This window comes from Myiozetetes cayanensis, unplaced genomic scaffold (genome assembly GCF_022539395.1).
Source record: "Myiozetetes cayanensis isolate MyiCay16 unplaced genomic scaffold, myiCay2020 scf41, whole genome shotgun sequence".
Lineage (NCBI taxonomy): Eukaryota > Metazoa > Chordata > Aves > Passeriformes > Tyrannidae > Myiozetetes > Myiozetetes cayanensis.
The window spans coordinates 561,727-589,162 of NW_026087643.1; the positions used below are offsets into that span (position 1 = coordinate 561,727).

The window sequence follows — 27,436 nt, forward strand, 5'->3', positions numbered from 1 at the left end:
ATTATTCAAGGGGATTGAACTAGAAGAATTCCGTATGGATGGACTGGGAACATCCCATAGGGATGGATTGGGGACATCCCCAGGGACTGGACTGGGATTATTCAAGGGGATTGAACTAGAAGAATTCCGTATGGATGGACTGGGAACATCCCATAGGGATGGATTGGGGACATCCCCTGGGACTGAATTGGGAACATCCCTAAAGACTGGACCAGGAGCATCCCATAGGAGTGGAGTGGGAACATCCCATAGGGATGGAATGGGAACATCCCATAGAGATGGAGTGGGAACATTCCCTGGGACTGGACTGGGATCACCCCCAAGGGCTGCACCGGGACCATCCCAGCTCGGTGCCGGCTCCGCGGGGAAGGGGCCGGGCAGGACGCGGATCCGGAGCCATCAGCGCTCCCTCCCCATCCCAGCACTCTCCAGACGTTCCATCCCCATCCCAGCACTCTCCAGACGTTCCCTCCCCATCCCAGCGCTCTCCAGACGTTCCCTCCCCATCCCAGCGCTCTCCAGACATTCCCTCCCCATCCCAGCGCTCTCCAGACGTTCCATCCCCATCCCAGCGTCCAGGCTCCTCCACCCGGCGCTCGGCCTCTCCCATCCCAGCACTCTCCAGACGTTCCATCCCCATCCCAGCGCTCTCCAGGCGCTCCCTCCCCATCCCAGCGCTCTCCAGGAGCTCCAGCCCGGGCACACCGGGCCCTTCCTCCCGCACTTCCAAGCAGGGAAAGGCGCGGGGAGGGGAATTCCCGCCTGGCGCGGCTCCCAGCGCCCTGGGTGGGCACCCCCCGGGATCCGGGGCAGCTCCTGGATCCACAAGAAACATTCCCGGGCTCCGCCCGGCTCGGCGCTGCCGGGACGCGCCCGCCTGGCTCCAACCGGGATCCAACCGGGATCCAGCCGGGATCGGAGCTGGGAGAGGGAAAAGCCGGCTGGAATTCCCGGGAATGGCCGCGCCACCGGGGTGGGAATGACGGCGGGGCAGGGAGCTGCGATTCCAGGGGGCTTCTCCCCCTTCCCTCCCGTCGGTGCAGGCGGGGAAAGCGTCTCCTTTTCCCCGCCTTTTCCCTCTTTTTTCCCCATTTTCCCAATTCCGGGAATCGGTGCGCCCGTGCCAGCCCCTCCCGCTCCAAAAGAGGATTTGGGCAGAGAAGGAAAACCCCCAAGGAGCTTTGGGGGATTAGGACTGGGCTCAGGGGATGGAGGGGACTCGATCCCGGTTCCAAAATCCGGGCACCTGGAAGAGCTCCAAGGCTGGAAGTTGGATCCAGGGCTCCCCTCTCTCTCTCAGTGCCCAGCCCAGATTCCTCCCCCCCCATTCCCAAGCCCTGCGGGGGTTTTTCCAGCTGCTCCCGACGTTCCCAAATCCTCTTGGTTTAATAGGATTAAAGGCTTCTCAACAAACAGCCCCTCACCTGCACCCGGGCAGGGCTGGATAAGGAGCTCCCGGTGGGATTTGGGAGCCCCCCCCATCCCAATTTGGGGGTCGTCTTTCCCCTGATCCGTGGAAAATCCGACTCGGAGGTGGCTCCAAAATTCCCTGGGGGTCTCCCCGAGACTCGAAGTGAGAAATTGGGAATTAATAAGGATGGGGAAGCAAACTGGGAGAGGGAAAAATCTGGGAATGGAGCCTCCTCCCACCATCCAGGCCCTTGTAGGGTGGGGGGGTGTCACAACCTCCTGCTGCTCCCAGAGCCCCGTTTGCCTCCCCAGGCTGATCCAAATATCCCAAACGATCCTGCTTGGGATATTCCCGAGGCTGGGAACAAACAAACACGTTGGGGTTTTCCTTTGGACCCCCAAATCTCCCCCCTGCCTCTGCTCCCCCGCTCCCCCCACCCTCCCCCATAAGCAGATTTAGGCTTAACCTTCCCCCCCAACCCCCATCCCAGCCTTTATATCCCGGGAGATGCTCCAGGAGACCCTCAGTGCCATTTTCCAGCCCGGGAAAAGCCCCTCAGGTGAGTGAGGGAGGGGAGGGGTTGGGATCTCCCCTCCTCTCCCCCCTCAAACCCCGGGAGCCACCGGGAAGGAGCTGGAGCCGGAGCTGGGAGGATTCCTGGGAGGATTCCTGGGAGTTTGGATGGATCCCCCCGGGGCTGGATGGATCCCGGGTCCTGGGTGGATCCTGGGGGATGGATGAACCCCCTCTCTGGTCCTGGATGAACCTCCCTGGTCCTGGATGAATCCTTCAGGTCCTGGTGAATCCCCCAGGTCCTGGATGAACCCCCCAGGTCCTGGATGAACCCCCCAGGTCCTGGATGGATCCCAGGGGATGGATGAACTCCCCAGGTCCTGGATGAACCCCCACTCTGGTCCTGGATGAACCCCCAGGTCCTGGATGGATCCCTCAGGTCCTGGATGAATCCTTCAGGTCCTAGATGAATCCTTTGGGTCCTGGATGAACCCCCCAGGTCCTGGTGAATCCCCCAGGTCCTGGATGAACCCCCCAGGTCCTGGATGAACCCCCCAGGTGCTGGGTGGATCCTAGGGGATAGATGAACCCCCCAGGTTCCTGGGTGGATCCCAGGGGATGGATGAACCCCCCAGGTCCTGGTGAATCCCTCAGGTCCTGGATGAACCCCCCAGGTCCTGGATGAACCCCCCAGGTGCTGGGTGGATCCCAGGGGATGGATGAACCCTCCAGGTCCTGGATGAATCCCTCAGGTCCTGGATGGATCCCCCCGGTGCCGGTTGGATCCTGGATGGATCCCGGTGCCCGGGTTCTCCCCCCGGGGCTCCCGTGCTTTGCCCCCCCCAGGCCGGACGATGCCGTGGGAATTCCTGGCCCAGGTGATGCCCGTCCTGCCCGGGGTGACCCCCCAGCCCGGCCCCGCAGTGCCCCCGTTCCCGAGTGGGCACCGGGAGGCGAATCCCGCCCGGGCTCGCGGCAGATCCAGCTGTGGCACTTCATCCTGGAGCTGCTGGAGAGGGAGGAATTCCGCCACGTCATCGCCTGGCAGCGCGGGGGGGACGGCGAGTTCGTCATCAAGGACCCCGAGGAGGTGGCCCGGCTGTGGGGGAGGAGGAAACGCAAACCCCAAATGAACTACGACAAGCTCAGCAGGGCCCTCAGGTGATGCCCCAGGAATTGGGGGCGGGGGGGGCACCATCCCAGGGACCCCAACCCTCTCCATCGACACCCCCGTTTTCTCTCCCCACTCCCCCATCAGGTATTACTACCCCAAGCACATCCTGCACAAGTCCAAGGGCAAACGCTTCACCTACAAGTTCAACTTCCCCAAACTCCTGTTCCTGGCGCGCCCACCCCGTGGGACCCCGCTGCCCACCCCGTGGGACCCCCGCTGCCCACCCCGTGGGATCCCCGCTGCCCACCCCGTGGGATCCCCCGCCAGCCCCGGCACCCCCGGCCGTGCCCGCACAGGTACAGGGGGCGGTGGGAGGTGCTGGGGGTCCCCACCCGGCCGGGGACACCCCTGGGACAGGCTGTGCTCCCACAAACCCTCCCACCCCCTTCCCCCATCCCAGGTGATGCCGGGGTTCCTGCTGGAGCCCCTGCGCTGCTTTTGGGGTCCCTGGGACCTCGGGACGCCCCCGGAGAAGAGGGGGGCCATGCCGGGATGTGTAAGTGGGGGGGCGCGGAGAGAGCCGGTGTTGGGATGGGGGAAGCGTCGAGGGGGCTGTGGGGTGTTGGAGGGGGCTGTGGGGTCTCGGGGGCTGTGGGGTTTGGGGGGCTGTGGGGTCTCAGGCGGCTGAGGGGTTTTGGGAGGGTTTTGGGGGTCTGTGGGGTCTCGAGGGGCCTTTGGCAGGTCTTTGGCGGGGGTGGGAGGGGGGGATGTGGGGGGATCCCGTGTCCTTCCCGGCCGTCCCGCGGCTGATCCCGATCCCGATCCCCATCCCGATCCCGATCCCACAGCAGCACCCAGCGGCTGCGCCTGGGACACAGGACCGGGCACCCACTCGGGAGCGGGGATTTGCCCTCCCGTCCCACTTGGACTCTGTCCCGCCCCGGGCAGCGGCTGGAAGGGCTCCCGGGCCGGGGGGTGGATCCAGTGCCCCTTTCCCCTGCTGGGATGGGCCCGATCCAGCGCCGGGACGGCCGCGTGGGATCCCGCAGGGAATCCCGCGTGGGATCCCGCAGGGAGCCTTGGGAAGGGCTGGCTCCAGCTCTGGGGTGGGCACCCCTAATCCCGGGATGAGCCCCGGGATGAGCCCCGGGATGAGCCCCGGGGGGGCCGGGACAGAGTACAAAGAGCCCACCAGTTCCCCCCACAATAAACCAGTCTGGGGACAGGGGGTTTGGTTGATTCTCCCCCTTTTAAAACCGGTGCCTCCGGACAACGATTCCTTTTTATTTTCACTTTTCCATGTTTTCCACTCTCTGGGAGTGAGGGGGATTGGGAGGTGGGGGGAAGAGCCTCGCTGTGCTTTTTGGGGACCCCCCTCTGGCCTCTTCTCATGGTATGTGTGGGGAGCTCTTCTTGCTGTCCCTGTGTCCCCTAAACCCACCCTGTCCCCGCGTGTCCCCCATACCCACCCTGTCCCTGTGTGTCCCCCATACCCAGAGGTCACTGTGGGTGCCCCAAAACCCACCCTGTCCCCGCGTGTTCCCCCAAGCCCACCTGTGTCCCCCATACCCAGGGGTCACTGTGGGTTCCCCCAAAATCTCTCTGTCCCTGTTGTGTCCCCCTCATACCCCGAGGTCACTCTGTGTCCCCCAAGCCCCTCTGTCACCCTGTGTCCCCCCAAACCCCTCTGTCCCCCATACCCACTCTGTGTCCCCATGTCCCCCAAACCCCTCTGTCCCGTGTGTCCCCCCAAACCCCTCTGTCCCTGTGTCCCCCATACCCAGAGGTCACTCTGTGTCCCCCAAACCCCTCTGTCCCTGTGTGTCCCCGTGCCCCCAAACCCCTCTGTCCCTGTGTCCCCCAAGCCCCCTGTCCCTGTGTCTCCCCAAACCCCTCTGTCCTTGTGTCCCCCGTACCCCCAAACCCCTCTGTCCCTGTGTGTCCCCCATATCCAGAGGTCACTCTGTGTCCCCGTGTCCCCCAAACACCTGGGTCCTCGTGTGTCCCCCAAACCCCTGTCCCTGTGTGTCCCCCACACCACCCTGTCCCCCAAACCCCTCTGTCCCTGTGTCCCACTAAACCCCCGTCCCTGTGTCCCCCACATCTACCTGTCCCCCAAACCCTTCTGTCCCTGTGTGTCCCCACACCCACCCTGTCCTCCCAAACCCCTCTGTCCCTGTGTCCCCATGCCCCCAAACCCCTCTGTCCCTGTGTGTCCCCCAAACCCCCTGCCCTGTGTGTCCCCCAAACCCCCTGCCCCTGTGTCCCCAAATCCCTCTGTCCCTGTGTCCTCCCAAACCCTTCTGTCCCTGTGTGTCCCCATACCCAGAGGTCACTCTGTGACCCCTCAAACTCCCTGTCCCTGTGTGTCTCCCCAAACCCTCTGTCCCTGTCCCCCATACCCAGAGGTCACTCTGTGCCCCCAAACCCCTCTGTCCCTGTGTCCCCCGTACCCCCTGTTCATGTGTCCCCATACCCACCCTGTCCCCCAAACCCTTCTGTCCCTGTGTGTCCCCCATACCCAGAGGTCACTGTGTGTCCCCCTAAACTCCCCTGTCCCTGTGTGTCCCCATACCCATCCTATCCCCCAAACCTCCCTGTCCCTGTGTCCCCCCGTACCCCTCTGTCCCTGTGTGTCCCCCATACCCAGAGGTCACTCTGTGCCCCCCAACCCCCTCTGTCCCTGTGTCCCCTGCGCCCTCTGTCCCTGTGTGTCCCCCATACCCAGAGGTCACTCTGTGTCCCCCAAACCTCCCTGTCCCTGTGTCCCCCCGTACCCCTCTGTCCCTGTGTCCCCCCAATCCCCTCTGTCCCTCTGTCCTGTGTCTCCCATGCCCCCAAACCCCTCTCCCATGCCCCCATCTCCCCTTCCTCCTCCCCTCTCCCCGCGTTCCCCTCCCCGTTCCTTCCCCCTCTCCCGCGATGTCCCCGGGCCGAGGGGGCCAGGCGAGCGCGGGGATTGGGAGCGGCCCTAGGCCTCTCCTCGGCCCTGCCCACGGGCGGGTCTCGGGGCGGCCGGACCCCAGAGCCGGGCCCGGGCCGCGATCGCGCCGCAGCCCCAGGGCGAGGGGGCGGCGGGGGGCGGTTCGGGGCCCCCGAGGCCGCCGGGGCCGCCGGGGCCGGGGATGGTGGCGGGGGCGGCCGGAGCGGCGGCGGCGGCGGCGGCGGCTCCGGGAGCCCTGAGGGACGCGGAGGAACCATGAGCGTGAGGCCTCCGCAGGCCCCTCGACAGGTAGGGACGGGGGCGGAGAGAGGGACGGAGAGACCCCGAGCGTGGGGAGAGGGGACGGAGAGACCCCGAGTGTGGGGAGGGGGACGGAGAGACCCCGAGCGTGGGAGGGGGACGAGAGACCCCGAGTGTGGGGAGAGGGCACGGGAGACCCCGAGTGTGGGGAGGGGATGTGGGGAGAGGAAGGGGACACGGAGAGACCCGAGCGTGGGGAGGGGGACGGGAGACCCCTGAGCGTGGGGATGTGGGGACAGAGGGGAGGAGGACACAGGGAGAGACCCCGAGTGTGGGGAGGGGCACGGAGAGACCCCTGAGTGTGGGGAGGGGCACGGGAAGAGACCCCCGAGTGTGGGGATGTGGGGACAGAGGGGAGGGGGGACGCGGGGAGAGACCCCCGAGCGTGGGGAGGGAGGCACGGAGAGACCCCCGAGCTTGGGGAGAGGGGCACGGGGAGACCCCCGAGTGTGGGGAGGGGATGTGGGGAGAGGAAGGGGGGTACACGGGGAGAGACCCCCGAGCGTGGGGAGGGGGAGCACGGGGAGACCCCCGAGTGTGGGGAGAGGGGGACACACACAGGGGGAGGGGGCTGAGACCCCCCGGGATGGACCCCTGGGTTTGGGGTGAAATCGAGGGGATTTGGGAGTCTGGACCCCCAGGGAGGGGGCTGAGCCCACCCTGGATCCCTCCCCAGACCCCTGGAGGGGAGCGGCGTTTTGGGGTGAAACTGGGGAGGTTTGGGAGTCTGGAACCCCCGGGGGAGGGGGCTGAGCCCACCCTGGACAGACCCCCGGGGGGGAGAGTGGCATTTTGGAGTGAAACTCTGAGATTTTGGGACCATGGACCCCCGGGGGAGGGGGCTGAGCCCACCCTGGACAGACCCCCGGGGGGGAGAGTGGTGTTTTGGAGTGAAACTCTGAGATTTTGGGATCATGGACCCCCGGGGGGGGGGGCTCACCCATAGACCCCCTGGGGGGAATCAGCAGCGTTTTGGGGTGGAATTGTGGGGTTTTGGGAGCCTGGATCCTCGGGGGACCCCTGGGGACACCAGGACAGCCCCCCAAAGCCCACCCAGTGCCCCATAAGGGGGGAGCCCCCAGCCCCCAAATCCATCCCTGCTGGGAAATGGGATTGTCCCAGGGAAAGGGGGGATTGGAATTTGTCCCAGGGAAAGGGGGGATTGGAATTTTTGGGATTGTGGCTTTTGAGGGGCTGTGGATTTTGGGGATTCTGTGACCTCAGGAGTCCCTGCTGGGGGAATTGTGAGTGACTGGGTGAGGAGCTTCCCTGTGGCCCTGGAAAATCCCTTTCCGTGGATTTTAGGGACTGTGAGTCCAGTGGGATAAACTGGACATTTTAGGGATGAGATCCAGTGGGATAAACCCTTTTGGAAACCCCATTTGCTCTTGGAATTGGGACTTTAGGAATTGTGAACCTCTGGACAAGGAGGTTCCCGGTGCCCCTGGTGCAGGGCTGGGATTCCCTGGAATCCTCAGCATCCCTTCCCTCTGGCTTTGTCCCCCACCCCCCCAAAAAAAAAAGAGGGTTTGTTTTCCCTCCCTGTGTCCCTGGAAAAGCTGATTTAGGGAATTGGGGAGGTGGTTGAGGTGCCAGGGATGCTCCAGGGGGTGTTTGGGGTCAGGAGTTGCTTGGGGGAGCTGGGAGAAATTCCTTGGGAAACGATCAAAACTCCCTGGAAAATGGGATCATTTAAAAAAAAAAAAAAAAAGAAAAAAAGGGATAATTTGAGTGATTTTTCCCCCATGGAACCCCCCCCATCCTCTCCAAGCAGCTCCAGCTCTCCTGTTCCAGCGGTAACTTTGGGATGTCCAAGGAATTGGGATGTCCCAGGAAAAGGGGCAGGAAACCAGGATGGATCCTCTCCTCTGGAACTGGGAGATGGAGAAGGGACATCGGGAATGGGGGCTTGTCCAGGGAATTTGGGTGCTGCTCTTTAGTTCTCCTGGGAGAAGGAGCTCCCGGGAAAGCTGGAGGAGAGGAGAGCCTGGAAAACTTGGAAGCATCCCAGGCCAGGATGGAGCGAGCTGGGACGGTGGGAATGGTCCCCTTCCCAACCCATCCCATCCCATAACCCCGTGGCTTTTTGGATTTAGGGACAAAACAAAAATCCATCCCTGGGGGCCAAGGTTATCCCGTCGGGATTCCTGAGGCCGGGAGCGCCCTCGGTGCCGGCCAAACCAGCTCTGCCGGTGCCGGTTTTCCAGGATTGGAGTGGCACCGTTAATCATTTACCCTGCCCTGCTCCGGGAGAGCTCGGGGAAGTCGGGAATTCCGGCCCCTGGGAGCAGATCCAACCCCTTCCACGGCTTTTCCATGAGTTTTCCTGGAAGGGTGGCATTCCAGGCGCCGATCCTGAGGGTTTTGGGACGGAGCTGGAGTTTCATGGAGCAGGACAGGGGTGGAAATCCTTCCCTGCTCCTTCCTTGGCTCCCACAGCTCTTCCCAGGCTTTTCCCGCTCCCTGCCTGCCACAGCATTCCTGTCCCCATCCCCTTCCGGGGCTGATCCCGCTGGGAATCTCCCCCAGGAGGTCTTTTTGGGGTCTCCCTTCCCCTCGGAGGGGCCGTTTTTGGGCCCTGTGACTCCGAATCCCAACGGATTTTCTGGGGCTGGGGCCTCGCCCTTCCAAAATCCCATCTTTCCCCACATCCCTCCCTGTGGGGGACTGGGAATTGTGCAGCTTTGGAGCACTCAGACGGTTGGGAATGTTGGGAATGGAGCCTCCCCTGTGCCATTATTCCCCCCCAGGGGGTTCAGATCCCATTCCCAGGGGGTTCCAACCCCATTCCCAGGGGGTTCACCCCCCATTCCCAGGGGGTTCAAACCCCATTCCCAGGGGGTTCCAACCCCATTCCCAGGGGGTTCAAACCCCATTCCCAGGGGGTTCAGATCCCATTCCCAGGGGGTTCAAATCCCATTCCCAGGGGGTTCCAACCCCATTCCCAGGGGGTTCAAATCCCATTCCCAGTGAGTTCCAACCCCATTCCCAGGGGGTTCAAATCCCATTCCCAGGGGGTTCAAATCCCATTCCCAGGGAGGTCCAACCCCATTCCCAGGGGATCCACCCCCCATTCCCACAGGATCCTCCCCCCATTCCCACGGGATCCTCCCCCATTCCCACAGGGACAGGAGCTGAGTGTCCTCCCGGTGCCGGGAGGTTGGAGCTGCTCCAAGTGGGAGCGCCGGGAAGGGACGATCCGGGAGGGGGGAAGGGGAGGAGGAAGCTGAATCATTTTTTTTAAATTATTTTATTTTGTTGTTTTTGTTTGTTTTGTTTTTTTTTTTAAGCTGGAATTCCTTCCTTCCTGTCCCGGGAATGTTGGGAACTGCCTGCAGGGCAGGCTGGCCTTGGGAAGGCAGGGGCTTGGCTTGGGAAATCCTGGACAGCCCCTGGCGTGTTCCCAGCCCACACTGCTGGGAGCAGATTCCTCTCAGGAGGGATCCCATCAAGACACTTTTTCCCTTCCCAGCTCCTGAATTCTGTGTGGTTTTCCACTATTTTTCCATGTATATCCCTATTTTTTCTGTATATATCCCTCTTTTTTTCCTATATATATCCCTATTTTTTCCATTTTTATCCCTATTTTTCCCACATATATATCCCTATTTTTCCCACAGGAGTTGGGATTGCAAGGGGCAGGAGCTGGAATTCCAAGGGGCAGGATTTGGGATTGCAGGGGGCAGGATTTGGGATTCCAAGGGGCAGGAGTTGGGATTCCAAGGGGCAGGAGTTGGGATTCCAAGGGGCAGGATTTGGGATTCCAAGGGGCAGGATTTGGGATTGCAGGGGGCAGGATTTGGGATTCCAAGGGGCAGGATTTGGGATTGCAGGGGGCAGGAGTTGGGATTGCAGGGGGCAGGATTTGGGATCGCAGGGGCCGTGTTTTGGCCCCCCCCCCATAAGTCAATTAGGAAGGAGCAATTAGGAAGGAGCTTATGCAAATCCGAATTAAGCGACTCTTTTAGCCCGGCTAAGCCAGGGCTGGCCCAGCAACTTCCACCTGGATTTTTCCCCCTTGAAGCTCCTGGAGGGGCTGCAGGTTTGGGAAGGCAGTGGTGTGGTGCTGGAATCCGGGAATTGCGCCGAGGGAGAGGCTTCAGGAGCATCCCTGAATCCCAGGGGGGGGCTCCCAATCCCGGATCCACCCGCAGGGCTGACCTGCTGGGGCCACCCCATCCTGTCTGCCCGGTAATCCCGTGGGGTTAATCCCGCAGGGATCGTCCCCCCTGGGCCAGGGGGGCTGGGCAGGGAAGAGCCAGGGCCATGTCCAGGTTCCTGGAGGGGCTGGAGAGCGGCCAGGGATGGGAATGGGGCTGGAGCAGGGGAGAAGGGGCTGGAGAAGCTCCTGGGGGAGCTGGGGGGCTCATCCCGGAGAAAAGGAGGCTCAGAGGGGACCTCCTGGAATTCCCTGACAGGAGGGGGGAGCTGAGAGGGAGCTCCCAGGGAACAGGGACAGGAGGAGAGGGGCAGGTTGGGAATCAGCAGGAATTTCCCCATGGAAAGGGAACAGGCCTTGGAAGGAGTCCCCACCCCCTGAGATTGTCCCCTGGCCGTGGCACTAGGGGGGGACCAGGTGGGGATGGGGGCACAGGGGTGGGGGCTCCACGGGCTGGGAGGGCTTTTCCAAGCCCGGGAATTCCCTGGATTGACCATCCCTGCCCCCTCCCCAGGTTGAGCAGCCTGTCCTCGCTGGGGGATTCCTCGTCGGAGCGAAGGCCCCCCGGGCACCACCGGCGGCCCTCTGACTCCTCCGAGTCCACAGGTGGGAATTCCCTGCTGCTGCCACCCTTCCCGTCCCCAGACACCCAAGTTTGGGTTTTTTTTTGTTGGGAATTGGGGATCCAAACCCCAGGGATTCGTGGGGTGCATCGGTCATGCTCGATGAGCTCGAGCACAGGGGTGTCCGTGGGACCCTCTCACCCCCAGTTTGGGGCTCTTGGTGGATTGGGGGACCCTCTCACCCCCAGTTTGGGGGGGTCTCAGATATGGGAGGTTCCTTTTCACCCCGAATTTGGGGGTCCCAGGAGTTTTTTTTTTGGGGGGGGGATGACCCCGTGTGGCTCCAAGCCCAGCCCCTCAAAGTGGGAGAGGCTGAGGGGGCCAAACCCAGGGGCCACCTCACTGCCACCTCCTCCTGCTCTCCCTCCCATCCCTCCTCTCCCTCTTTTTTCCCTCTTTTCCCCCTTTTCCCTCCCTCCCTGCCCCCTCCAGGCCTGGTGCAGCGCTGTGTCATCATCCAGAAGGACCAGCATGGCTTCGGCTTCACCGTCAGCGGCGACCGCGTGGTGCTGGTGCAGTCGGTGCGGCCAGGTGGGACAGCCCAGCCCCTGGCAGGGGTCTTGGGGGGGCACAGCACGTCCCTCAGGGATCCCCCCACCCCACCCAGGGGGAGGGAACACTGGGACAAGGGGATTTTCCTTCTGGAATGTTGCTGGTTTTGGGTGGGAAAATTGGGACTGGATGGGCCTTGAGGTCCCTTCCATTCTAAACCATCCTGGCATTCCCTGCACTGGTTTGGGTGGGATATTGGGAATAAATACTTCCCTGGGAGGGTGGTGAGACCCTGGCCCATCCCTGGAAGTGTCCAAGGCCAGGCTGGATGAGGTTTGGAGTGTCCTGGCCTATGGAATTCGTCCCTGCCCAAGGCAGGGGGGTGGAATGAGATTTTTAAATCCCTTCCAACCCAAACCTTTCCATGATTCCACGGAAGCTCCCCCAGATTGCCCTTTCCTTGTACATCCCAAGGAACAGCTGGGTGGGTGGGTGGGGTGGGAATTCCCTGTTGCAGCCCCTGGAAAACGTGGATTTGGCTCCCGAGCTCCGTGGCTTTGGAGCTGCAGTTCAGACAGACAATGAGCTGCTTCTTTTCCAGCGGATGTTCCCGGCTCCTCCCCCTTCCCCTCCCGGGCCAGAAAGCCAGGAAAAACGAGGATGTGGGAAAGGGGAAAGGCCTGGGAGCTCCAGCCCTCCTGCAGCTGGAGTTATCCCTGGAAGTTGGGGACAGGGCTGTGGTTCCCCAGGGAGGGACATTCCCACTCCCTTCATTTTCCCATGAAACCCCAAAGAATCCCAACAACTGGGAGGACTTTCCGCTCCCTGCATCTCTCAGACCCTCGGCCTGGGAGCTGAACCGAGTGGAAACATTTCCCTCTTGGTTTTTTGGCTCTGGAAAAAGCGGATTTTTCCTGGATCCTTTGAGGAGCAGGGACGGGGATGGGGTTGGGGGGGGGTGCCCTGCTCCTGCCTCTGGATCCAGGCGTTTCCAGATGTGCCAGAGCCAACCTGGATGGTGGGACAACAGGTTGGGACCCCCCTCCCATGGATGTGGGGGGATATTCCATGGAGCTGGATGGGAAAGGATGGGATGGGCAGCACAGGGATTGCCTGGAGGAGCTGGACGGGTGCTGGGAAGCACCCAAGGCTCGCTCACCGGGCTCATCCCTCGGGAATGCCGTGCCTGGCGCTCCCTGTGTCCCCCTGGAACGTTGTCAGGAGGGTCTGGGACCGCCAGGAGCCCGTCCTGACCCCTCCCTGTGTGCCAGGTGGGGCTGCCATGAGAGCCGGGGTGCAGGAGGGCGACCGCATCGTCAAGGTGAGCGTTCCCAGCCCCTCCTCCCTGGAATTCCCGCTCCCCCTTCCCCCTTCCCGGCCTCTCCCAGCCCTGCTCTCCCCTCTGCCAGGTGAATGGAACCATGGTGACCAACAGCTCCCACCTGGAAGTGGTGAAGTTGATCAAGTGTGAGTGTTGGTTGATCTTCCCGCATGGAATGGTTTGGGTTTTTTGGGAGGGGGAGTTGGAAAAGATGGGAAAGCCCGGCTTGATCCGGGGTGGCAGAGCCGCTGGGCAGGGATGGTGTGCCCAACCCAGTGTGCCCACGGGGTGGTTGAGGTTGAGTTGGGTTGAGTTTAGGTCTGAGTTTGGGTCGAGCTGGGTTGGATTTAGGTCGAGTTGGGTTGAATTTGGGTTGAGTTGGGTTGAGTTTAGGTCGAGTTTAGGTTGAGCTGGATTGGTTTGGGTTGAGTTTAGGTTGAGTTGGTTTGAGTTGAGTTTAGGTTGATTGGGTTGAGTTTGGGTTGAGTTGGGTTGAGTTTAGGTTGAGTTGGGTTGGTTTGGGTTGAGTTTAGGTCGAGCTGGGTTGAGTTTAGATTGAGTTTAGGCCGAGCTGAGTTTCTCAACTAAATCACGCAGCTCTTTCTCCCTCTCCCCCTCCCAAATTTCCCCAGCCGGTGCCTACGTCGCTCTGACCCTGCTGGGATCCCCCCCTGCCTCGGTGGGGGTTCCCAGCTCCCAGCAGGATGTGGGAACAGCGGGATCCCCCCACGGCCCCCCCGCCTGTCCCCCCCCGGCGCCGCCGCTGCCGCAGCGAATCACCGAGCCCAGACCCCTGCAGGTCACCACAGCCCACCCTGCCCCGTGTGTGGGGGTGTCCCCAACCCCTCCCAGCGCTGGGGACAGGGTGAGCTGAGGGATCCCCTGTGGGATTGCAGGACCCCGAGGTGCAGAAACACGCCACGCAGATCCTGCGGAAGATGCTGCGGCAGGAGGAGGCCGAGCTGCAGGTGTGTGTGGGGCTCTTTTTCCCCCTTTATTCCCTCCCTGGAGGCACAGTGGATGTCCTGGTGATGTCCTGGTGCTGCTCCAGCCCCGTTATGGAATCGTGGGATGGATCAAAGACACCTCCCACCGGCCCAGGTGGCTCCATCCCCATCCGGATGCCATCTGGGCACCCTCCAACCCTTGCTGGTGGGGTTGTTGGGATGGGATTTCCGGGCTTTTGGGGTGGGTGTGAAGGTGTGTGTGTGTCCCACACACCCCTCTCCTTCCCCCCCAGCGCTTCCAGGAGCTGTACAGCCGGAACCCCGGCGCGGCTGTGGAGGAGCAGATGGAGGGGGCTCGCCGCAGGGTCAGCCAGCTCCAGCTCAAAATCCTGCAGGAGACCGGCAATTCCCTGGTGGGTGGATTGGGGGGGAGTCACCCCATGCCCCCACCCCATCCTTCTGACTCCCTCTGAGCTCAGGAACCCCTTCCCAAAGTGTCGGGGTGGCCCTCCCTTCCCAAAATTCCTGCACAGGGAATTACTCCGAGTTCCCTCCTCCCTGTCCTTGTGTCCTGGGCAGTGATTCCCAAACTTCTCCCTCTTGCAGGATTCCAGGCTGAGCAGCGACTCCAGCCTGGCGGGGCTCAGGTCGCTGGAAGGTGAGCGGGTGGTGCCGGTGGCTCGGAGCATCCCGGCCTTCCCAGCTCCGGGATCCGTGGATCAATCCCTCCTGTGCTCCCAGGACGCCTCTCCCTGGACTCCCAGGATGGGGACAGCGGGCTGGAATCCGGGACTGAGCGATTCCCCTCTGTGAGTGAGGTGAGAGAGGGGGGGTTTTTCCACCTTCCTGACTTTTCCCTGCCCCCCCAGGGAGCAAGGCTGGATCCCTCTGGGAATCCTGAGGACCTCCCTTTGTAATCCCAGTGGCATTTGACGCCCAAGCCAATGGAATTCCTTGAGATGTGACCTCAGCTCGGAACTCCTCGGGCTCATCACGTTGACCCCCCCAAAACCAGGGATTTTTTCCCCCCTGAAATTCCCGGCTTGTGCTCCCGATCCCAAAGCTCTCCCAGCATCCCCTGAGTGGTTTTTTTTTTGGTGTGTTTTCCACATTCCTGGGGGTTTCTGTTTCTGTGGATTCCGAGCTGCTGTGTCTCCCATCCCGAGCAGGTCTCCCTGAACCGGAATTCCACCCTCTCCGACCACGGCCTGGAAAGCCCCCGGACCTCCCCCATCATCTCCTCGCGGCTTTTCCAGCACCATCGGCGCCAGGGCTCCGACAGCCCCTTCCCAGCCTCGGCAGAGCAGGTGGGGAGGGAGCTGGGGGATCATCCAGCCTCGGGAATACCCCCAGATCTGGGCTCCTGGCTCCTAATTCCCCCTTTTCCCGGGGCAGGAGCGGCCGGGAAGGCCCCTGATCATCGGCCCGGAGGAGGATTGTGATCCAGGGTATTTCAACAACGAGGTAAAGCTGCACAGAGCGCTCCTGGGGGGTTGTTTTTTGGTCCCCTCACCCCCTCTGTGGACCCTCCCACCCCCAGGCCTGGTGGGATTTCAAATCCCCCCCCCAGGAGATGCCCTGGGTTGGTGCCGAGCAGGTGGGATTTGGGAGCTGGGCTGTGGATCCGGAGGAGTGAATTCCTTCCCTCCCCTCCCCTTCCCTCCCCAGTGCGACTCCCTCTTCCAGGACTTGGGAAAGCTGAAATCCCGGCCGGCACATCTGGGGGTCTTCCTGCGCTACATCTTCTCCCAGGCTGATCCCAGCCCCCTGGTAAGGGGGAATCCCTGAGCCCGGGGCACCTTCCTGCCTGATCCTGAGGCACATTCCATGGGGTGACACTTCCTCCCAAACCCTCAGGATCACTTCCCATTCCCTCTCTCCTCCTTCCCCTTTTTTTCCCCTGCAGCTCTTCTACCTGTGCACGGAGGTTTTCCAGCAGAGCACAGCCAAGGATTCCCGGGCTTTGGGGAAGGAGATCTGGAATATCTTCCTGGACAGGAGCGCAGTAAGGGCAGGATCCCCTCGGGATCACCAGCTCCTCTTCCCTGCGTGGGGATGTTCCTTAAGATGCCAAAACGGGATGAGGATTTGGGGTTTGTCCCCCTCGTGTCCTGGGATGATTTTGGGGAGTGTTTTGGAAGTTTTTTGCTGCTGGAAAAGCTTTTTGCCCTTTTTTTTTTGGGCTGGTGGTTCCTCCACCCCTGGGAAGCACAAGGAATCCCCACTCCTGGCACAACTCCAGCTGCCTGGAGGCAGGAAAGGAGGGTGCTGGAAGGGAGGATGGAGGTCCAGGTGCTCCTCCAAGGCAGCAGATTCCCATTGGGAATCTTTCATGGGACGCTGGGGGTGTGAGATCTCCGTGGCGAGACGGGGCAGGGATTCAGGGCTCCAGCACCATCATCCCAGCCCCTTCCAGCTGGGAAAAAGGGATGCAGAGCTGCTGAGCTGCCCCCCTGTTGTCCCTCCCTGTGCAGCCTCTGCGGGTGAAGGTGTCGGAGCAGCTCCTGGCGGAGATCGGTGAGCGAGGGGCCGTCCCCTGGGAGGAGGGTTTGGGGCTGGGGGCTCCGGGAGCTCTTCCCGGCCATCCCGGAGCTCTCCTCGTGGTGTGTGGCTCTCCCTGAGGATTCCCAAACACCCCTGGGGTCGGTTGGTGAGCGGGGTTGTGCCCTCCCCGTCCCCCAGAGAGCCGCCTGCGGAACGGGGACGACGCCCGGGCCGCCCTGTTCGAGGCCCAGGAGATGGTGATGCCCGAGATCCAGGAGCAGATCCAGGATTACAGGTACCACTCCTGCAGGGGGGTGACCCCACGGGCCACCTGTGCCCCACAGGCTGCAGAGACCCTCTAGGTCCCACAGACCCCACAGACCCCACAGACCCCACAGGCTGCAGAGACTCTCTAGGTCCCACAGACCCCACAGGCTGCAAAGACTCTGTAGGTCCCACAGACCCCACAGGCTGCAAAGACCCCACAGACCCCACAGGCTGCAGAGGCCCCATGGGCCCCACAGACCCCACAGGCTGCAAAGACCCTGTAGACCCCACAGACCCCACAGGCTGCAAAGACCCTGTAGGTCCCACAGACCCCACAGGCTGCAAAGGCCCCACAGACCCCTTAGACTCCATAGGCCCCATAAGCCCCATAGACCCAAAGGGTCCCATAGGCTTGAAAGGCCCCCTAGGCCCTATAGACCCTATGGGCCCCATGGGTTCCATAGGTCCCATTGACCCCATAAGCCCCATAGACCCCTTAGTCCCTACAGGCCCCACAGGCCCTGAGGCCCAGCCCACAGCCTATGACAGCCCACAGACCCCTTAGGCCCTACAGGCCCCACAGGCTGTGAGGGCCCCCATAGGCCCCATAAACCCTGAAGGTCCCACAGACCCCATAGACCCCTTAGGCCCCACAGGCCCTGAGGGCCCCATAGGCCCCATAAACCCTGAAGGTCCCACAGACCCCATAGACCCCTTAGGCCCCACAGGCCCTGAGGGCCCCATAGGCCCCATAAACCCTGAAGGCCCCACAGACCCCATAGACCCCTTAGGCCCCACAGGCCCTGAGGGCCCCACAGGCCCTACAAGCCCTGATGGCCATCCGAGGCCCCATCCCAAAGTGCCGGTGCCGGTCCTTGCAGGACGAAGCGGACGATGGGCCTGGGGAGCCTGTACGGGGAGAACGACCTCCTGGAGCTGGATGGGGACCCCCAGAAGGAGCGGCAGGTGGCCGAGAAGCAGCTGGCCCAGCTCGGGGACATCCTGTGAGTGCCCCCCATGCCTGTGGGGTTTGGGGTGGGGGGCACCCCAAAGGAGGGGGCAGGAGCGGCCTCAGTTTGTTGTCCCAAACAAACCCATTTTATCCTCTCCACAGGTCGAAGTATGAAGAGGACAGGAGGTGAGTGGTGCCAGGGCATGGAACTTCCCTTGGGATCCTTGGGAAGGATGAACTTCCCCTTGGGATCCCCTTGGGATCTGCTGGGCCTCGCGCCTGTGCCCCTCTCCCCTCCCTCCATCTCCCTCCTCTCCTTCCTTCCTCTCTCTCAGCCTCATCCCCCTGCCGGGCTTTCTCCCCAGGGTTATCCCAGCCTCCCCCCAGGGTTTTCCAGAGGTGGGATCCCTCTCCATGCCCCTGCTCTGCTCTCTTCCAGCTCCCCCATGGCCTTTGCCCTCAGCACCTACATGAACCACACCGGGATCCGCGTGCGGGACCCTCGTCCCGCCGGCACCTCCGAGAAGGCCCCGGCGCTCCCCGACAGGGACAAGTGGCTGCCCTTCTTCCCCAAGGCCAAGAAGGTGGGTGCTGGCTCCCCTGATGGCCCCGAATCCCGGGATCCCTGAGGTTGGGAAGGCCCTCCCAGCCCACCCCGCTGTGTCCCGTCCCCACCCTGTCACTCAGTGCCACGACCAGGCCTTCCCTGGGCACCTCCAGGGGTTCCCTCTCCTCCTGTCCCTTGTTCCCTGGGAGCACAGCCCAGACCCCACTCCTGTCAGGGAATTCCAGAGCCAGAAGGTCCCCCCTGAGCCTCCTTTTCTCCGGGATGAGCCCCCCCAGCTCCCTCAGGAGTTTCTCCAGCCCCTTCCCCAGCTCCGTCCATCCCCATCTCCCCCCACCCCTGCAGAGCAGCAGATCCCGGCCCCATCCCTTCTCCAGGGGCTCATTCCAGCGCAGGGAATGTTGGGATTCCCCCCCCAGGGCTCCCGTGGGGATGTTCCCTCTCCGTGTCTCACCCTCCTGGGTGTCCCAAACAGAGCAGCAGCTCCAAGAAGGACAAGGATGCCCTGGAGGACAAGAAGCGCAACCCCATCCTCAAGTACATCGGGAAGCCCAAGATCTCCTCCCAGAGCAGTGAGTGTCGGGAATTCCGAGGTGCTGAGCCCGCTGCAGCTTCCTGGGAATGCCTTGGGAACCCCTGGAATTCCTGCTCACCCCGTGCCAGATGTTTCTCATCCCCCCCCACACCCTCATCCCGTCACCCATCCGTGTTTCCAGTGGCTTTTTGGGGTGAGGGGGGAGTGGGATGGAGCAGAGCTGAGCTCTCGTGGAATCCTGGAATGCCCTGAGTGGGAAGGGACACCACACAAGGATCCAGGTCCAATCCTGGCCCCTGCACAGCCCCAGCAATCCCACCCTGTCCCTGGGAGAGTTGTCAGGGCTCTGGCAGGGTTGGGAGCAATTCCCTGGGAAATCATGGAATCGGGGTTGGGAAGGGACCTTAAAGCTCATCCAGTCCCGTGGGCAGGGACACCTCCCACCAGAGCCTGGAATTCCCACCTTTCCCACCTCTCCCATCCCCTCCTTGGTCTCTGGGATTCAGGGGGTTTGATTTGCCACCCGGGGATTGATTTGACACCTCATTCTTTTTTGTTTGTTTGTTTTTTTTGTTTTGTTTTGTTTTGTTTTGTTGTTCTTCCTTCCAGCATTTCATGTCCCTTTGTCCCCTGTCGAAGGTAAAAACTCCTTTTTGTTTTTGCCATTCACCTCATGAGCTTCTGTTGGATTTTGTATCCCCCTCCCCTTCCCTCCTTCCACCCCCTGAGCTCCCCCAAAAACATTCCCTGGCTGTCGGGACGGGCTCTGGGAGGAGGGATGGCTTCTCCCACTCAGCACCCCGGGAATTCCAGCCTCCCCAGAGGAGCTGGATGCTCCCTGGGTGCTGTTTCCCCCCATCCTGGGCTCACTCAGTGTGTGTGTGTGTGGGGTGGGGGGTGTGTGTCGTTTCTCCCTGCGTTCATCCCAGCAGTCAGACCCGGGAATGTGAGGAATATCATCCAGCACTTTGAGAACAACCAGCATTACGAGAGCCAGGAGCCCGGCTCCCAGCGCCTCTCCACGGGGAGCTTCCCAGAGGATCTGCTGGAATCAGACAGGTGGGGGGGGTTTTGGGAGGGTCATCCTGGGGTTTTGGGGGGGGTCTCCTGGAGCGCCGGAATCGCGGGATGGTTTGGGCAGGAGGGGAGTCTTGGTGGGCAGGGACAGATCCAGAGGGATGGAGGGACCATCCCAGCGGGCTCAGCCTTTTCCCGGGGTTTATTCCCTGCTCCAGCTCCCGTGCCGAGGTCAGGCTGGGCCGCTCCGAGAGCCTGAAGGGCCGGGAAGAGATGAAGAGATCCCGGAAAGCCGAGAACGTTCCCAGATCCCGCAGCGACGTGGACATGGACGCGGCGGCCGAGGCCACCCGGCTGCACCAGTCGGCCTCCTCCTCTGCATCCAGCCTGTCCACCAGGTGGGAAACTCCTTCCCCAGGGAGCTGGGAATGCCGGAGGGGGGCGGGAAGATGAAGCCTTGGGGGTGAGGGAAAGTTTTGGAATTCCTGGGGGATGAAAACCCAGCCCGGCCGGGCGGAGCTGAGGGGTTTCCGTCCCTGCAGCTCCTGCAGAACCTCCTACATGGGGGAAAAAAAAAACCATGGAGAACTGGGCTTTCATTCCCATTCCTGCCCCCAGACTGGCCCTCCACATGCAGAGGGGCTCGAGGAAGGGTGGGAGGGTGGGATTTTGGGGCGCACAGAGGTGACTCTCCCATCCCTCCCCCAGGTCTCTGGAAAATCCCACCCCCCCCTTCACTCCAAAGATGGGCCGTAGGTGAGTGACCCCCTCTCCCCTCCCTCTCTCCCAAACTATCCAGGATTGCTCCAGGTTTTCCCTCGGAGCAGGAATTCTCTCTGTAGGAACCCCCACCGAGGGCTGTGCCCTAATTTTGGGGGGGCTCCATCCCCTGCCTCCTTAGCTCTTCCTTGCCTTCCAGCCAGGCTGGGGAGGGACCACAAAGGGGTTGGATTCCCCTGGGGGAAAGGGAGGGAATTCCCACGATTTTTCCATCCCCCTGGGTGGGATGAGGGGGCTCCTTTTCCCTTGTTTTCATCAGGAGCTTAAAGGACATTTATAAAGGATAGGGGGGGGATTCATAGTCTTTTAGGCCCAGAGTCAGAGCCTCGTGCTCCTTGAGGGCTCCAAATTCCAGCCCAAACACGGAGAATTCCCCCCCCCCATCCTTTTCCCAGGAGCATCGAGTCTCCCAGCCTGGGCTTTGGGGTGGATTCCTTCCTGCCCCACCTGCTGGAGGACGAGCAGGGCCAGCTCTGGGACCTGGAGCCAGAGCTGGACCCCCAGAACTGGCAGCACACGGTGAGCCGGGAGCTGGTGGCCAACCTGCCCCCCCGGGAGGTGGAGAGACAGGAGGTGATCAACGGTGAGGACCCTGCAGGGGGGGGATTTGGGACCCCCCAGCGCTGCCCCCCAACCCCATGGGGAACCCTAGGGCAGTGGGAGACCCCCCAGCAGTGCCCCTGCTGCCATGAGGGACCCCCCAGCAGTGCCCCCCAGCCCCATGGGACACCCCAGGGGAGTGGGAGACCCCCCAGCAGTGCCCCAAGACACCCCAACAGTGCCCCTGACACCCCCAGCAGTGCCCCTGACACCCCCAGCAGTGTCCCCAAGACCCCCAGCAGTGTCCCCAAGACCCCCCTGCTGCCATGAGGGACCCCGAGGTGGGAGGGATCCCCCCCAGCAGTGCCCCCCCAGCCCCAGGGGGGGGTTGCCCTGAGCTCTCCCCCACCCCTCTCCCTCCCTTCCCTCCCCCCAGAGCTCTTTGCCACCGAGGGGTCCCACCTGCGCATCCTGAGGGTCCTGGACCTGCTGTTCTACCAGAGGATGAGGAAGGAGAACCTGCTGTCCAGGGAGGAGCTGGGGCTGCTCTTCCCCAACCTGCCCGACCTCATCGACATCCACAGTGAGAGATCCCGCCTTTTCTACCCCCCCCTCAGCCTGGAATTACCACTTTTTCCCCCTTGGAATTACCCCTGGGAGCACGGGGGTGGGCTGAGGTTGTGGGGTCACCCCTCCTGGAGCAGCTCCCTCCTCCCCTTCCCCTCTCCTGGGACCCTCTTTCTGGGGTCCCCTCCTGCCCAGCCCCCTGAGGGGGGTGTCCCCTGCCTCCCTGGTGACCCCTCTCAGTTGTCCTGCCTGTCTCCCACCCCCCCCCATCCCAGATTCCCTGCTGGAATCCATGAAGAAGCTCCGGGAAGAAGGACCCATCATCAAGGAAATCGGGGATCTCATGCTGTCCCGGGTGAGGAAGGAAAAAAAGGGGACAAGGGCCTGGTTGTCCCCTCTGTTAAAGGGGCTGGGGGGGGAGCCTCAGGGGTGTCCCTGACCCCAATCCTCCCCACATTTTCCCCCCCAGTTTGACGGCCCTGCCAAGGAGGAGATCCAGCAGGTCGCCGCCACCTTCTGCTCCTACCAATCCATCGCCCTGGAGCTCATCAAGACCAAGCAGCGCAAGGAGAGCCGGTTCCAGGCCTTCATGCAGGTCCGTGGGGGTGTCTGTGTGTCCCCCCACCCCCTGGATCCCGTTTTTGGGGTGTCCCAGCCCCTCTGTCCCCCCCCAGGAGGCCGAGAGCAACCCGCAGTGCCGGCGGCTGCAGCTCAAGGACCTGATCATCTCGGAGATGCAGCGGCTCACCAAGTACCCCCTGCTGCTGGAGAACATCATCAAGTTCACCGAGGGTGAGGGTGTGGGGCTCATTCCCGAGCCCTGATCCCGGGGGGTTTATCCCAGGGTGGGGAGGGGGGCTCATCCCGGGGTTCCCGCGTCCCACACTTCCCACCCTGGCGTTCCGTGGATGTCCAGAGAGGGGGGGGGAATTCCAGGCTGGTGGGAAGTCCTGGATTTCCCTCTTTATCCCAGAGGAAAAGGAGGCTCAGGGGACCTTCTTGGTCTTAGGTGGGGGTCGGGATCTGCTCCCAGGGGAACAACAACAGGGTGAGGGGCGGCTGTGCCAGGACAGGGTCAGGTTGGGCATCAGCAGGAATTTCCCCGTGGAAAGGGTGGTGAGGCCTCGGCAGGGGCTGCCCAGGGAGGTGGTGGGATCAGCCCAGGAGGGGCACAGGGTGGGATTGGTGATCCTGGAGGGCTTTTCCAACCTCAGCAATTCTGGGAATTCCGGGATCCTTTCAGCAGGGCTTCGGTGCCTGGGATGTCACTGGGATGTGGGCAGGGCAAAACCCTTTTCCCCCATCCCCAGTGCCCCAGTGTGAGCCCTGTGCCCCCCCTCCCAGCAGGCTCCCCGGAGCTGGAGAAGCTGTGCCGGGCTCGGGATCAGTGCCGGGACATCCTGAGGAACGTGAACGAGGCGGTGAAGCGGGCGGAGAACCGGCACCGCCTCGAGGGCTACCAGAAACGCCTGGACACCACCCCCCTGGAGAGGACCAGCAACCCCCTGGCTGCCCAGTTCAAGGTGCAAACCCCTCCTCCAGGGCTCTGGGCGGGGGGCAGGGGGTGGTTGGGGGGCTGTGGGGGTCCCTTTTCCCAACCTTTCCTGGTTGTCCCGCAGAACCTGGATCTCACCTCCCGCCGCATGATCCACGAGGGGCCCCTCACCTGGCGCGTGGGCAAGGACAAGACTGTGGGTATGGAAGTTTTCCCACCACCCCCCCCCAGCCTGCTGGGAGCACTGGGAGCACTGGGAGATGCCCCTTGGCGTGCCCAGTGACGTTGGGTGTCTCCCCTCCCCTTTATTCCCCTCCTTCCCCACTTTTCCACTGCCACGAGGGGGGTCCCACTCGGCTCATCCCCGGGTGATCCCCCCCCAACTCCTGCACTTCCTGCCCCCCCAGACCTGCACGTGCTGCTCCTGGAGGACCTCCTGGTGCTGCTGCAGAAGCAGGATGAGAAGCTGGTGCTCAAGTGCCACAGCAAGACAGCATTGGGCTCCTCGGACAACAAACAGACCTTCAGCCCCGTCCTCAAGCTCAACTCGGTGCTCATCCGCTCCGTGGCCACGGGTAGGGACGGGGAATCCCGGGATTGAGGGCTGGGGTGGGGTGGGAGGGACCTCAAAGGTCACCCAGACCGAGGGCTGGGACACCCTCTGCTAGAGCTGCATCCAAAATGTCCTGGGACACGTGCAGGGATGGGGCAGCCCAAGCTCCTCTGGGCAGCCTGTGCCTCCCCCCCAGGGAAGGATTTATCCCCAGTGTCCATAAACCATCCTGGAACGGTTCAGGTTGGAAGGGACCCTTTTGGGATCACCCAGACCCTTCCAACACCCCGGGGTGCTCCGAGCCCCGACCGACACTTCCAGGGCAATCCATGGGAACAACCTGTGCCAGGGAGGTGCTCCAGGGGTGGCCCCCATGCCCTGACCTCCCTCCTTCCCCCTGGCATCCCTTTCCCAGATAAAAGAGCCCTTTTCATCATCTGCACCTCGGAGCTGGGACCCCAAATCTACGAGCTGGTGGCTCTGACGTCCTCGGAGAAAAACACGTGAGGCTCCTCGGGGATGGGGAAGGGGCTGCCCTGGGGGGGTGGAGACCCCCCCTTGAGGGGGCTGATGGGGGTCTGTGGGCCCTGCAGGTGGATGGAGCTGCTGGAGGAGGCGGTGCAGAGCTCCACCAGGAACGCCACCTTCCCCCCGAAGCGCCGGACGGCGGAGACCCCCGGCACGGCACCGGCCGGGTGAGGGGCTGCTCCCCACATGGGGGGGTGGGATGGGGACAGGAGCCCTCCCTGGGGGGAACTAGGGGTGGCTCTTAATCCATGGGAGTGAGGCCCCTGATTCCAACAAGGAGCAGGTCAGGGAGGGGCTCATTCCTCGTCCCTTCCCTGGATTTGGGGGGTCTCCCTCCCTGCTCCCACCTCCTTCCCAGCGCTCCTTTCTCCTCTCCCCTCCACCCAGGCTGGTGCTGCAGGACCCCGACGTGTCCCCGGAGCTGTCCCGGGGCTCTGGAGCGGAGCTGGAGCCTGAGGATTGTTCCTCGGGTGAGCTTTGTCCCTGCTGTCACCCTGGAACCCCTCCCTCCCTCTCCTCTGCCAGGCGTGGAAAGCTCATCCCTCCCTTTTCCCCCCCTGTTTTTCCCTCCTTTCCCCGCAGCCGACAGCGATCCCGCCGCTCTCCTGGGCGCCCAGAAACCCCTGGAGGAGTTTTTGGAGGAGGAACCAGCGGGCAGCGAGGGGGAGGAGGAGGAGGAGGGCGAGGAAGGCCCGGCCTCTTCATCCCTCCTTCCCGGCAGGGCCATCCCCGACCTTCCCACCCCCGTCCCGGACATCCCCACGCACCTCCCGCTGCCCAAATCCCGCGGCGGCTCCCACGGCGTGGCCGAGGCTGCGCTGGAGGACGGTGAGTCCGTGGGGTGGTGGGGTGTCTCCATCCCCACTCCCCTCTCTGGGGATGTTGGGATGAATCCCAAATCCCACATTTTCCCACACACACACACAGTGGAGAAGCTGCGGGTGCTGATCCTGCGGCGGCTGCGGCCGTGCCGGGAGGTGGATCCCGAGGACGATGTGACCCCCACGCCGTCGGTCACCTGGGATTCGGTGCTTTCCTCCCACGAGGGGCTTCCCGAGCCCCCCGAGGGGCCGGAGGAGCCGCAGCCCGGCGGGTACAAAGTGGTCCGGAAAGGTAAAAAAGGAGGGGATTGGGAATTTGGGGAGGGAAGGGGGGGAGAGGGAAACAGGGACAGGGATCCCGATCCTCAGGGAATCCCCCCCTGCTGGTTCTTGGTGGGATTGGGGGGGTCTCAGTCCCAGCTGGGGGGGTCTCAATCCCTGCTCCCTGATGGGATCAGGGGTCTCACAGTTTGGGGGTCCCACTCCCCTACCCCTCGCTGATTTTGAGCTGCTGATCTGGGTGCTGCTTTTGGGAGGCTGGTGACGGTTTTGGGAGGCTGATGATGCTTTTGGGAGGCTGGTGATGGTTTTGGGAGGTGGGTGACGGTTTGGGGAGGCTGGTGACGGTTTTGGGAGGCTGGTGATGGTTTTGGGACGCCGATTTCGGGTGCTAATTTTGAGGTGTTATTTTGGGGTGCTGGTTTCGGCTGCTGGGTGCTGATTTGGGGTGCTGGGTGCTGATTTTGGGTGGTGTTTTTGGTTTCTGGGCGCTATTTTGGGTGCTGCTTCGGGTGCTGATTTTGGGTGCTGGGTGCTGATTTTGGGTGCTGATTTTGGGTGCTAATTACGTTTTTGGGTGCTAATTACGCTTTTGAGTGCTGATTTTGGTTGCTAATTTGGGGTGCTGGGTGCTAATTTTGGGTGCTAATTATGTTTTTGGGTGCTAATTTTGGGTGCTGATTTTGGGTGCTGATTTTGGGTGTTATTTCGGGTGCTGGTGGCGGGTCCCTCTCACCCCCCCTTCTTCCTCCTCCCCTCCCCCTCCCCAATTTTGGGGTCCCAGCCCAGGCGGAGGGGGCTCGGGAGGCCACGCCCTCACCAGGCAGCAGCCAATCAGAGCCCGAGCTGCGGGAAGGAGGCGGAGCTTGCGTGGATGGTAAAGAGACACCCCCAAAAAAAAAAACCCACGAGACCACTGAGACCCTCGGGGAGGGGTGGGGGCACCAACACCCTTCAGGGGGCTGCTGACACCCTGGGGGGCCACTAAAACCCTGGGAGGGGCTACCAAGCCTCCCCCAGCAGTTCTTTCCTTTTCCCAGGCAATTATTTCTACGTGAGCCTCCCCACGGGCCCCTCCCAAACCCCCCTGCCCTCCCCGGCCCCCGGGGCTGAGGGGCTCAGGACCCCGGACCCCCCAGCGAGGTGGAGCTGATCCTGAGCACCATCGAGGGGCTCACGGGGAAACTGCACAGGCTGAGGGTGAGACCCCCCAAAAATGGGGCTGGGGGAGGAAACGTTAAAGGGGGTCACAGGGAGGGGGAGGATGTGGAATGGGGGTCATGGAATGGGGGGTCATGGAATGGGGGGGGACATGGAATGGGGGGACATGGAAGGGGGGACATGAAGGGTGTCATGAGGGGGGGACACACACAGAAGCCCCCTCACCTTTCCCCCCTCCCCAGGCCCTGGAAGTCGCCCACCGGCAGCTCCTGCGCTCGCTGGGGGGCACACAACCCCCGGGGTCCCGGCCCCCACCCTTCTGGGTGGGCACAGCCCCGCCCCCAGCCCCCCCAGCTCCTGGAGCCTCCCGGGGCTGCCAACACCCAGGTGAGACTCCTCCCAAATGAGGGAGACCCCTTCCCTGTGTCCCCCCTCCATAACCCCTTGATACCCTCCCATCTCACTCCCCTTTTCCCCCCTCATTTCCCCCTTTTCCAGGCTCCAGACCCCCTGGCTAAAGCCCCCTCCCACCTTTAACCAGGGGTGACCCCCTGTTCCTCCCCCTCACTGAGCCCCTTTCCCCACTGACCCCCTTCTCCCTCTTTCAGGCTCCAGAGCCCCCTGGCTGAGGACCCTCCCACCTTTAACCACGGGCTGAGGGGGAGGGGGTTTCCTCTTCCCTCCCCTCCAAATCCCAGGGGTGGGTTTTCCCGGGATTTTGGCTGGAAGGAGGGCCCCCTGGCAGGGGCTGGCAGTGGGACCCCCACCTCGCATGGCAGCCCCCTGAGCCCCCAGGGCTGGATCCGATCTGTATAAAATGCACTTTGTTCCGTTCTCCCCCACCCAAAATCTGCAGCCCCTCCCCTCCCCGGCTATAAATATGTATGTACGACCCCTCCTGTAAATACCCCTCCCCAGGACCCCCAAACCCCCAGGCCCCTAGGAGCCCCAGGACCCCCCAAAATCCCGGGTTTATCCCCACACGGCGACAATCAGGGACCCCAAAGGGGGCCTGGGGAGGTCGAAGTCAGGGAGCAGGGAGGGTCTGAGGGGCAGGGGGAACTGTGT

The 27,436-nt window shown here is 62.7% G+C and overlaps 1 protein-coding gene across 1 annotated transcript; it reads left to right on the plus strand.

Annotated features, from left to right (window-relative positions):
* The first annotated feature begins 956 nt into the window (after positions 1-956).
* Positions 957-26,997, plus strand: ARHGEF11 (Rho guanine nucleotide exchange factor 11). The gene is given in 45 exon segments (XM_050330315.1): positions 957-973; positions 2,771-3,085; positions 3,183-3,394; positions 10,437-10,473; positions 10,956-11,047; positions 11,497-11,595; positions 12,828-12,877; positions 12,966-13,023; positions 13,510-13,676; positions 13,774-13,845; positions 14,118-14,237; positions 14,431-14,482; positions 14,566-14,642; positions 14,994-15,131; positions 15,220-15,288; positions 15,493-15,594; positions 15,731-15,829; positions 16,299-16,341; positions 16,507-16,603; positions 17,457-17,579; positions 17,690-17,713; positions 17,967-18,111; positions 18,568-18,664; positions 19,237-19,266; positions 19,557-19,686; positions 19,863-20,042; positions 20,353-20,400; positions 20,820-21,007; positions 21,401-21,547; positions 21,807-21,886; positions 22,001-22,126; positions 22,206-22,323; positions 22,879-23,054; positions 23,151-23,226; positions 23,434-23,601; positions 23,995-24,082; positions 24,173-24,274; positions 24,495-24,577; positions 24,690-24,935; positions 25,035-25,220; positions 25,992-26,084; positions 26,248-26,322; positions 26,325-26,407; positions 26,611-26,691; positions 26,977-26,997. Coding segments are annotated over 45 exon segments (4,830 nt in total).
* The last annotated feature ends 439 nt before the right edge of the window (positions 26,998-27,436 follow it).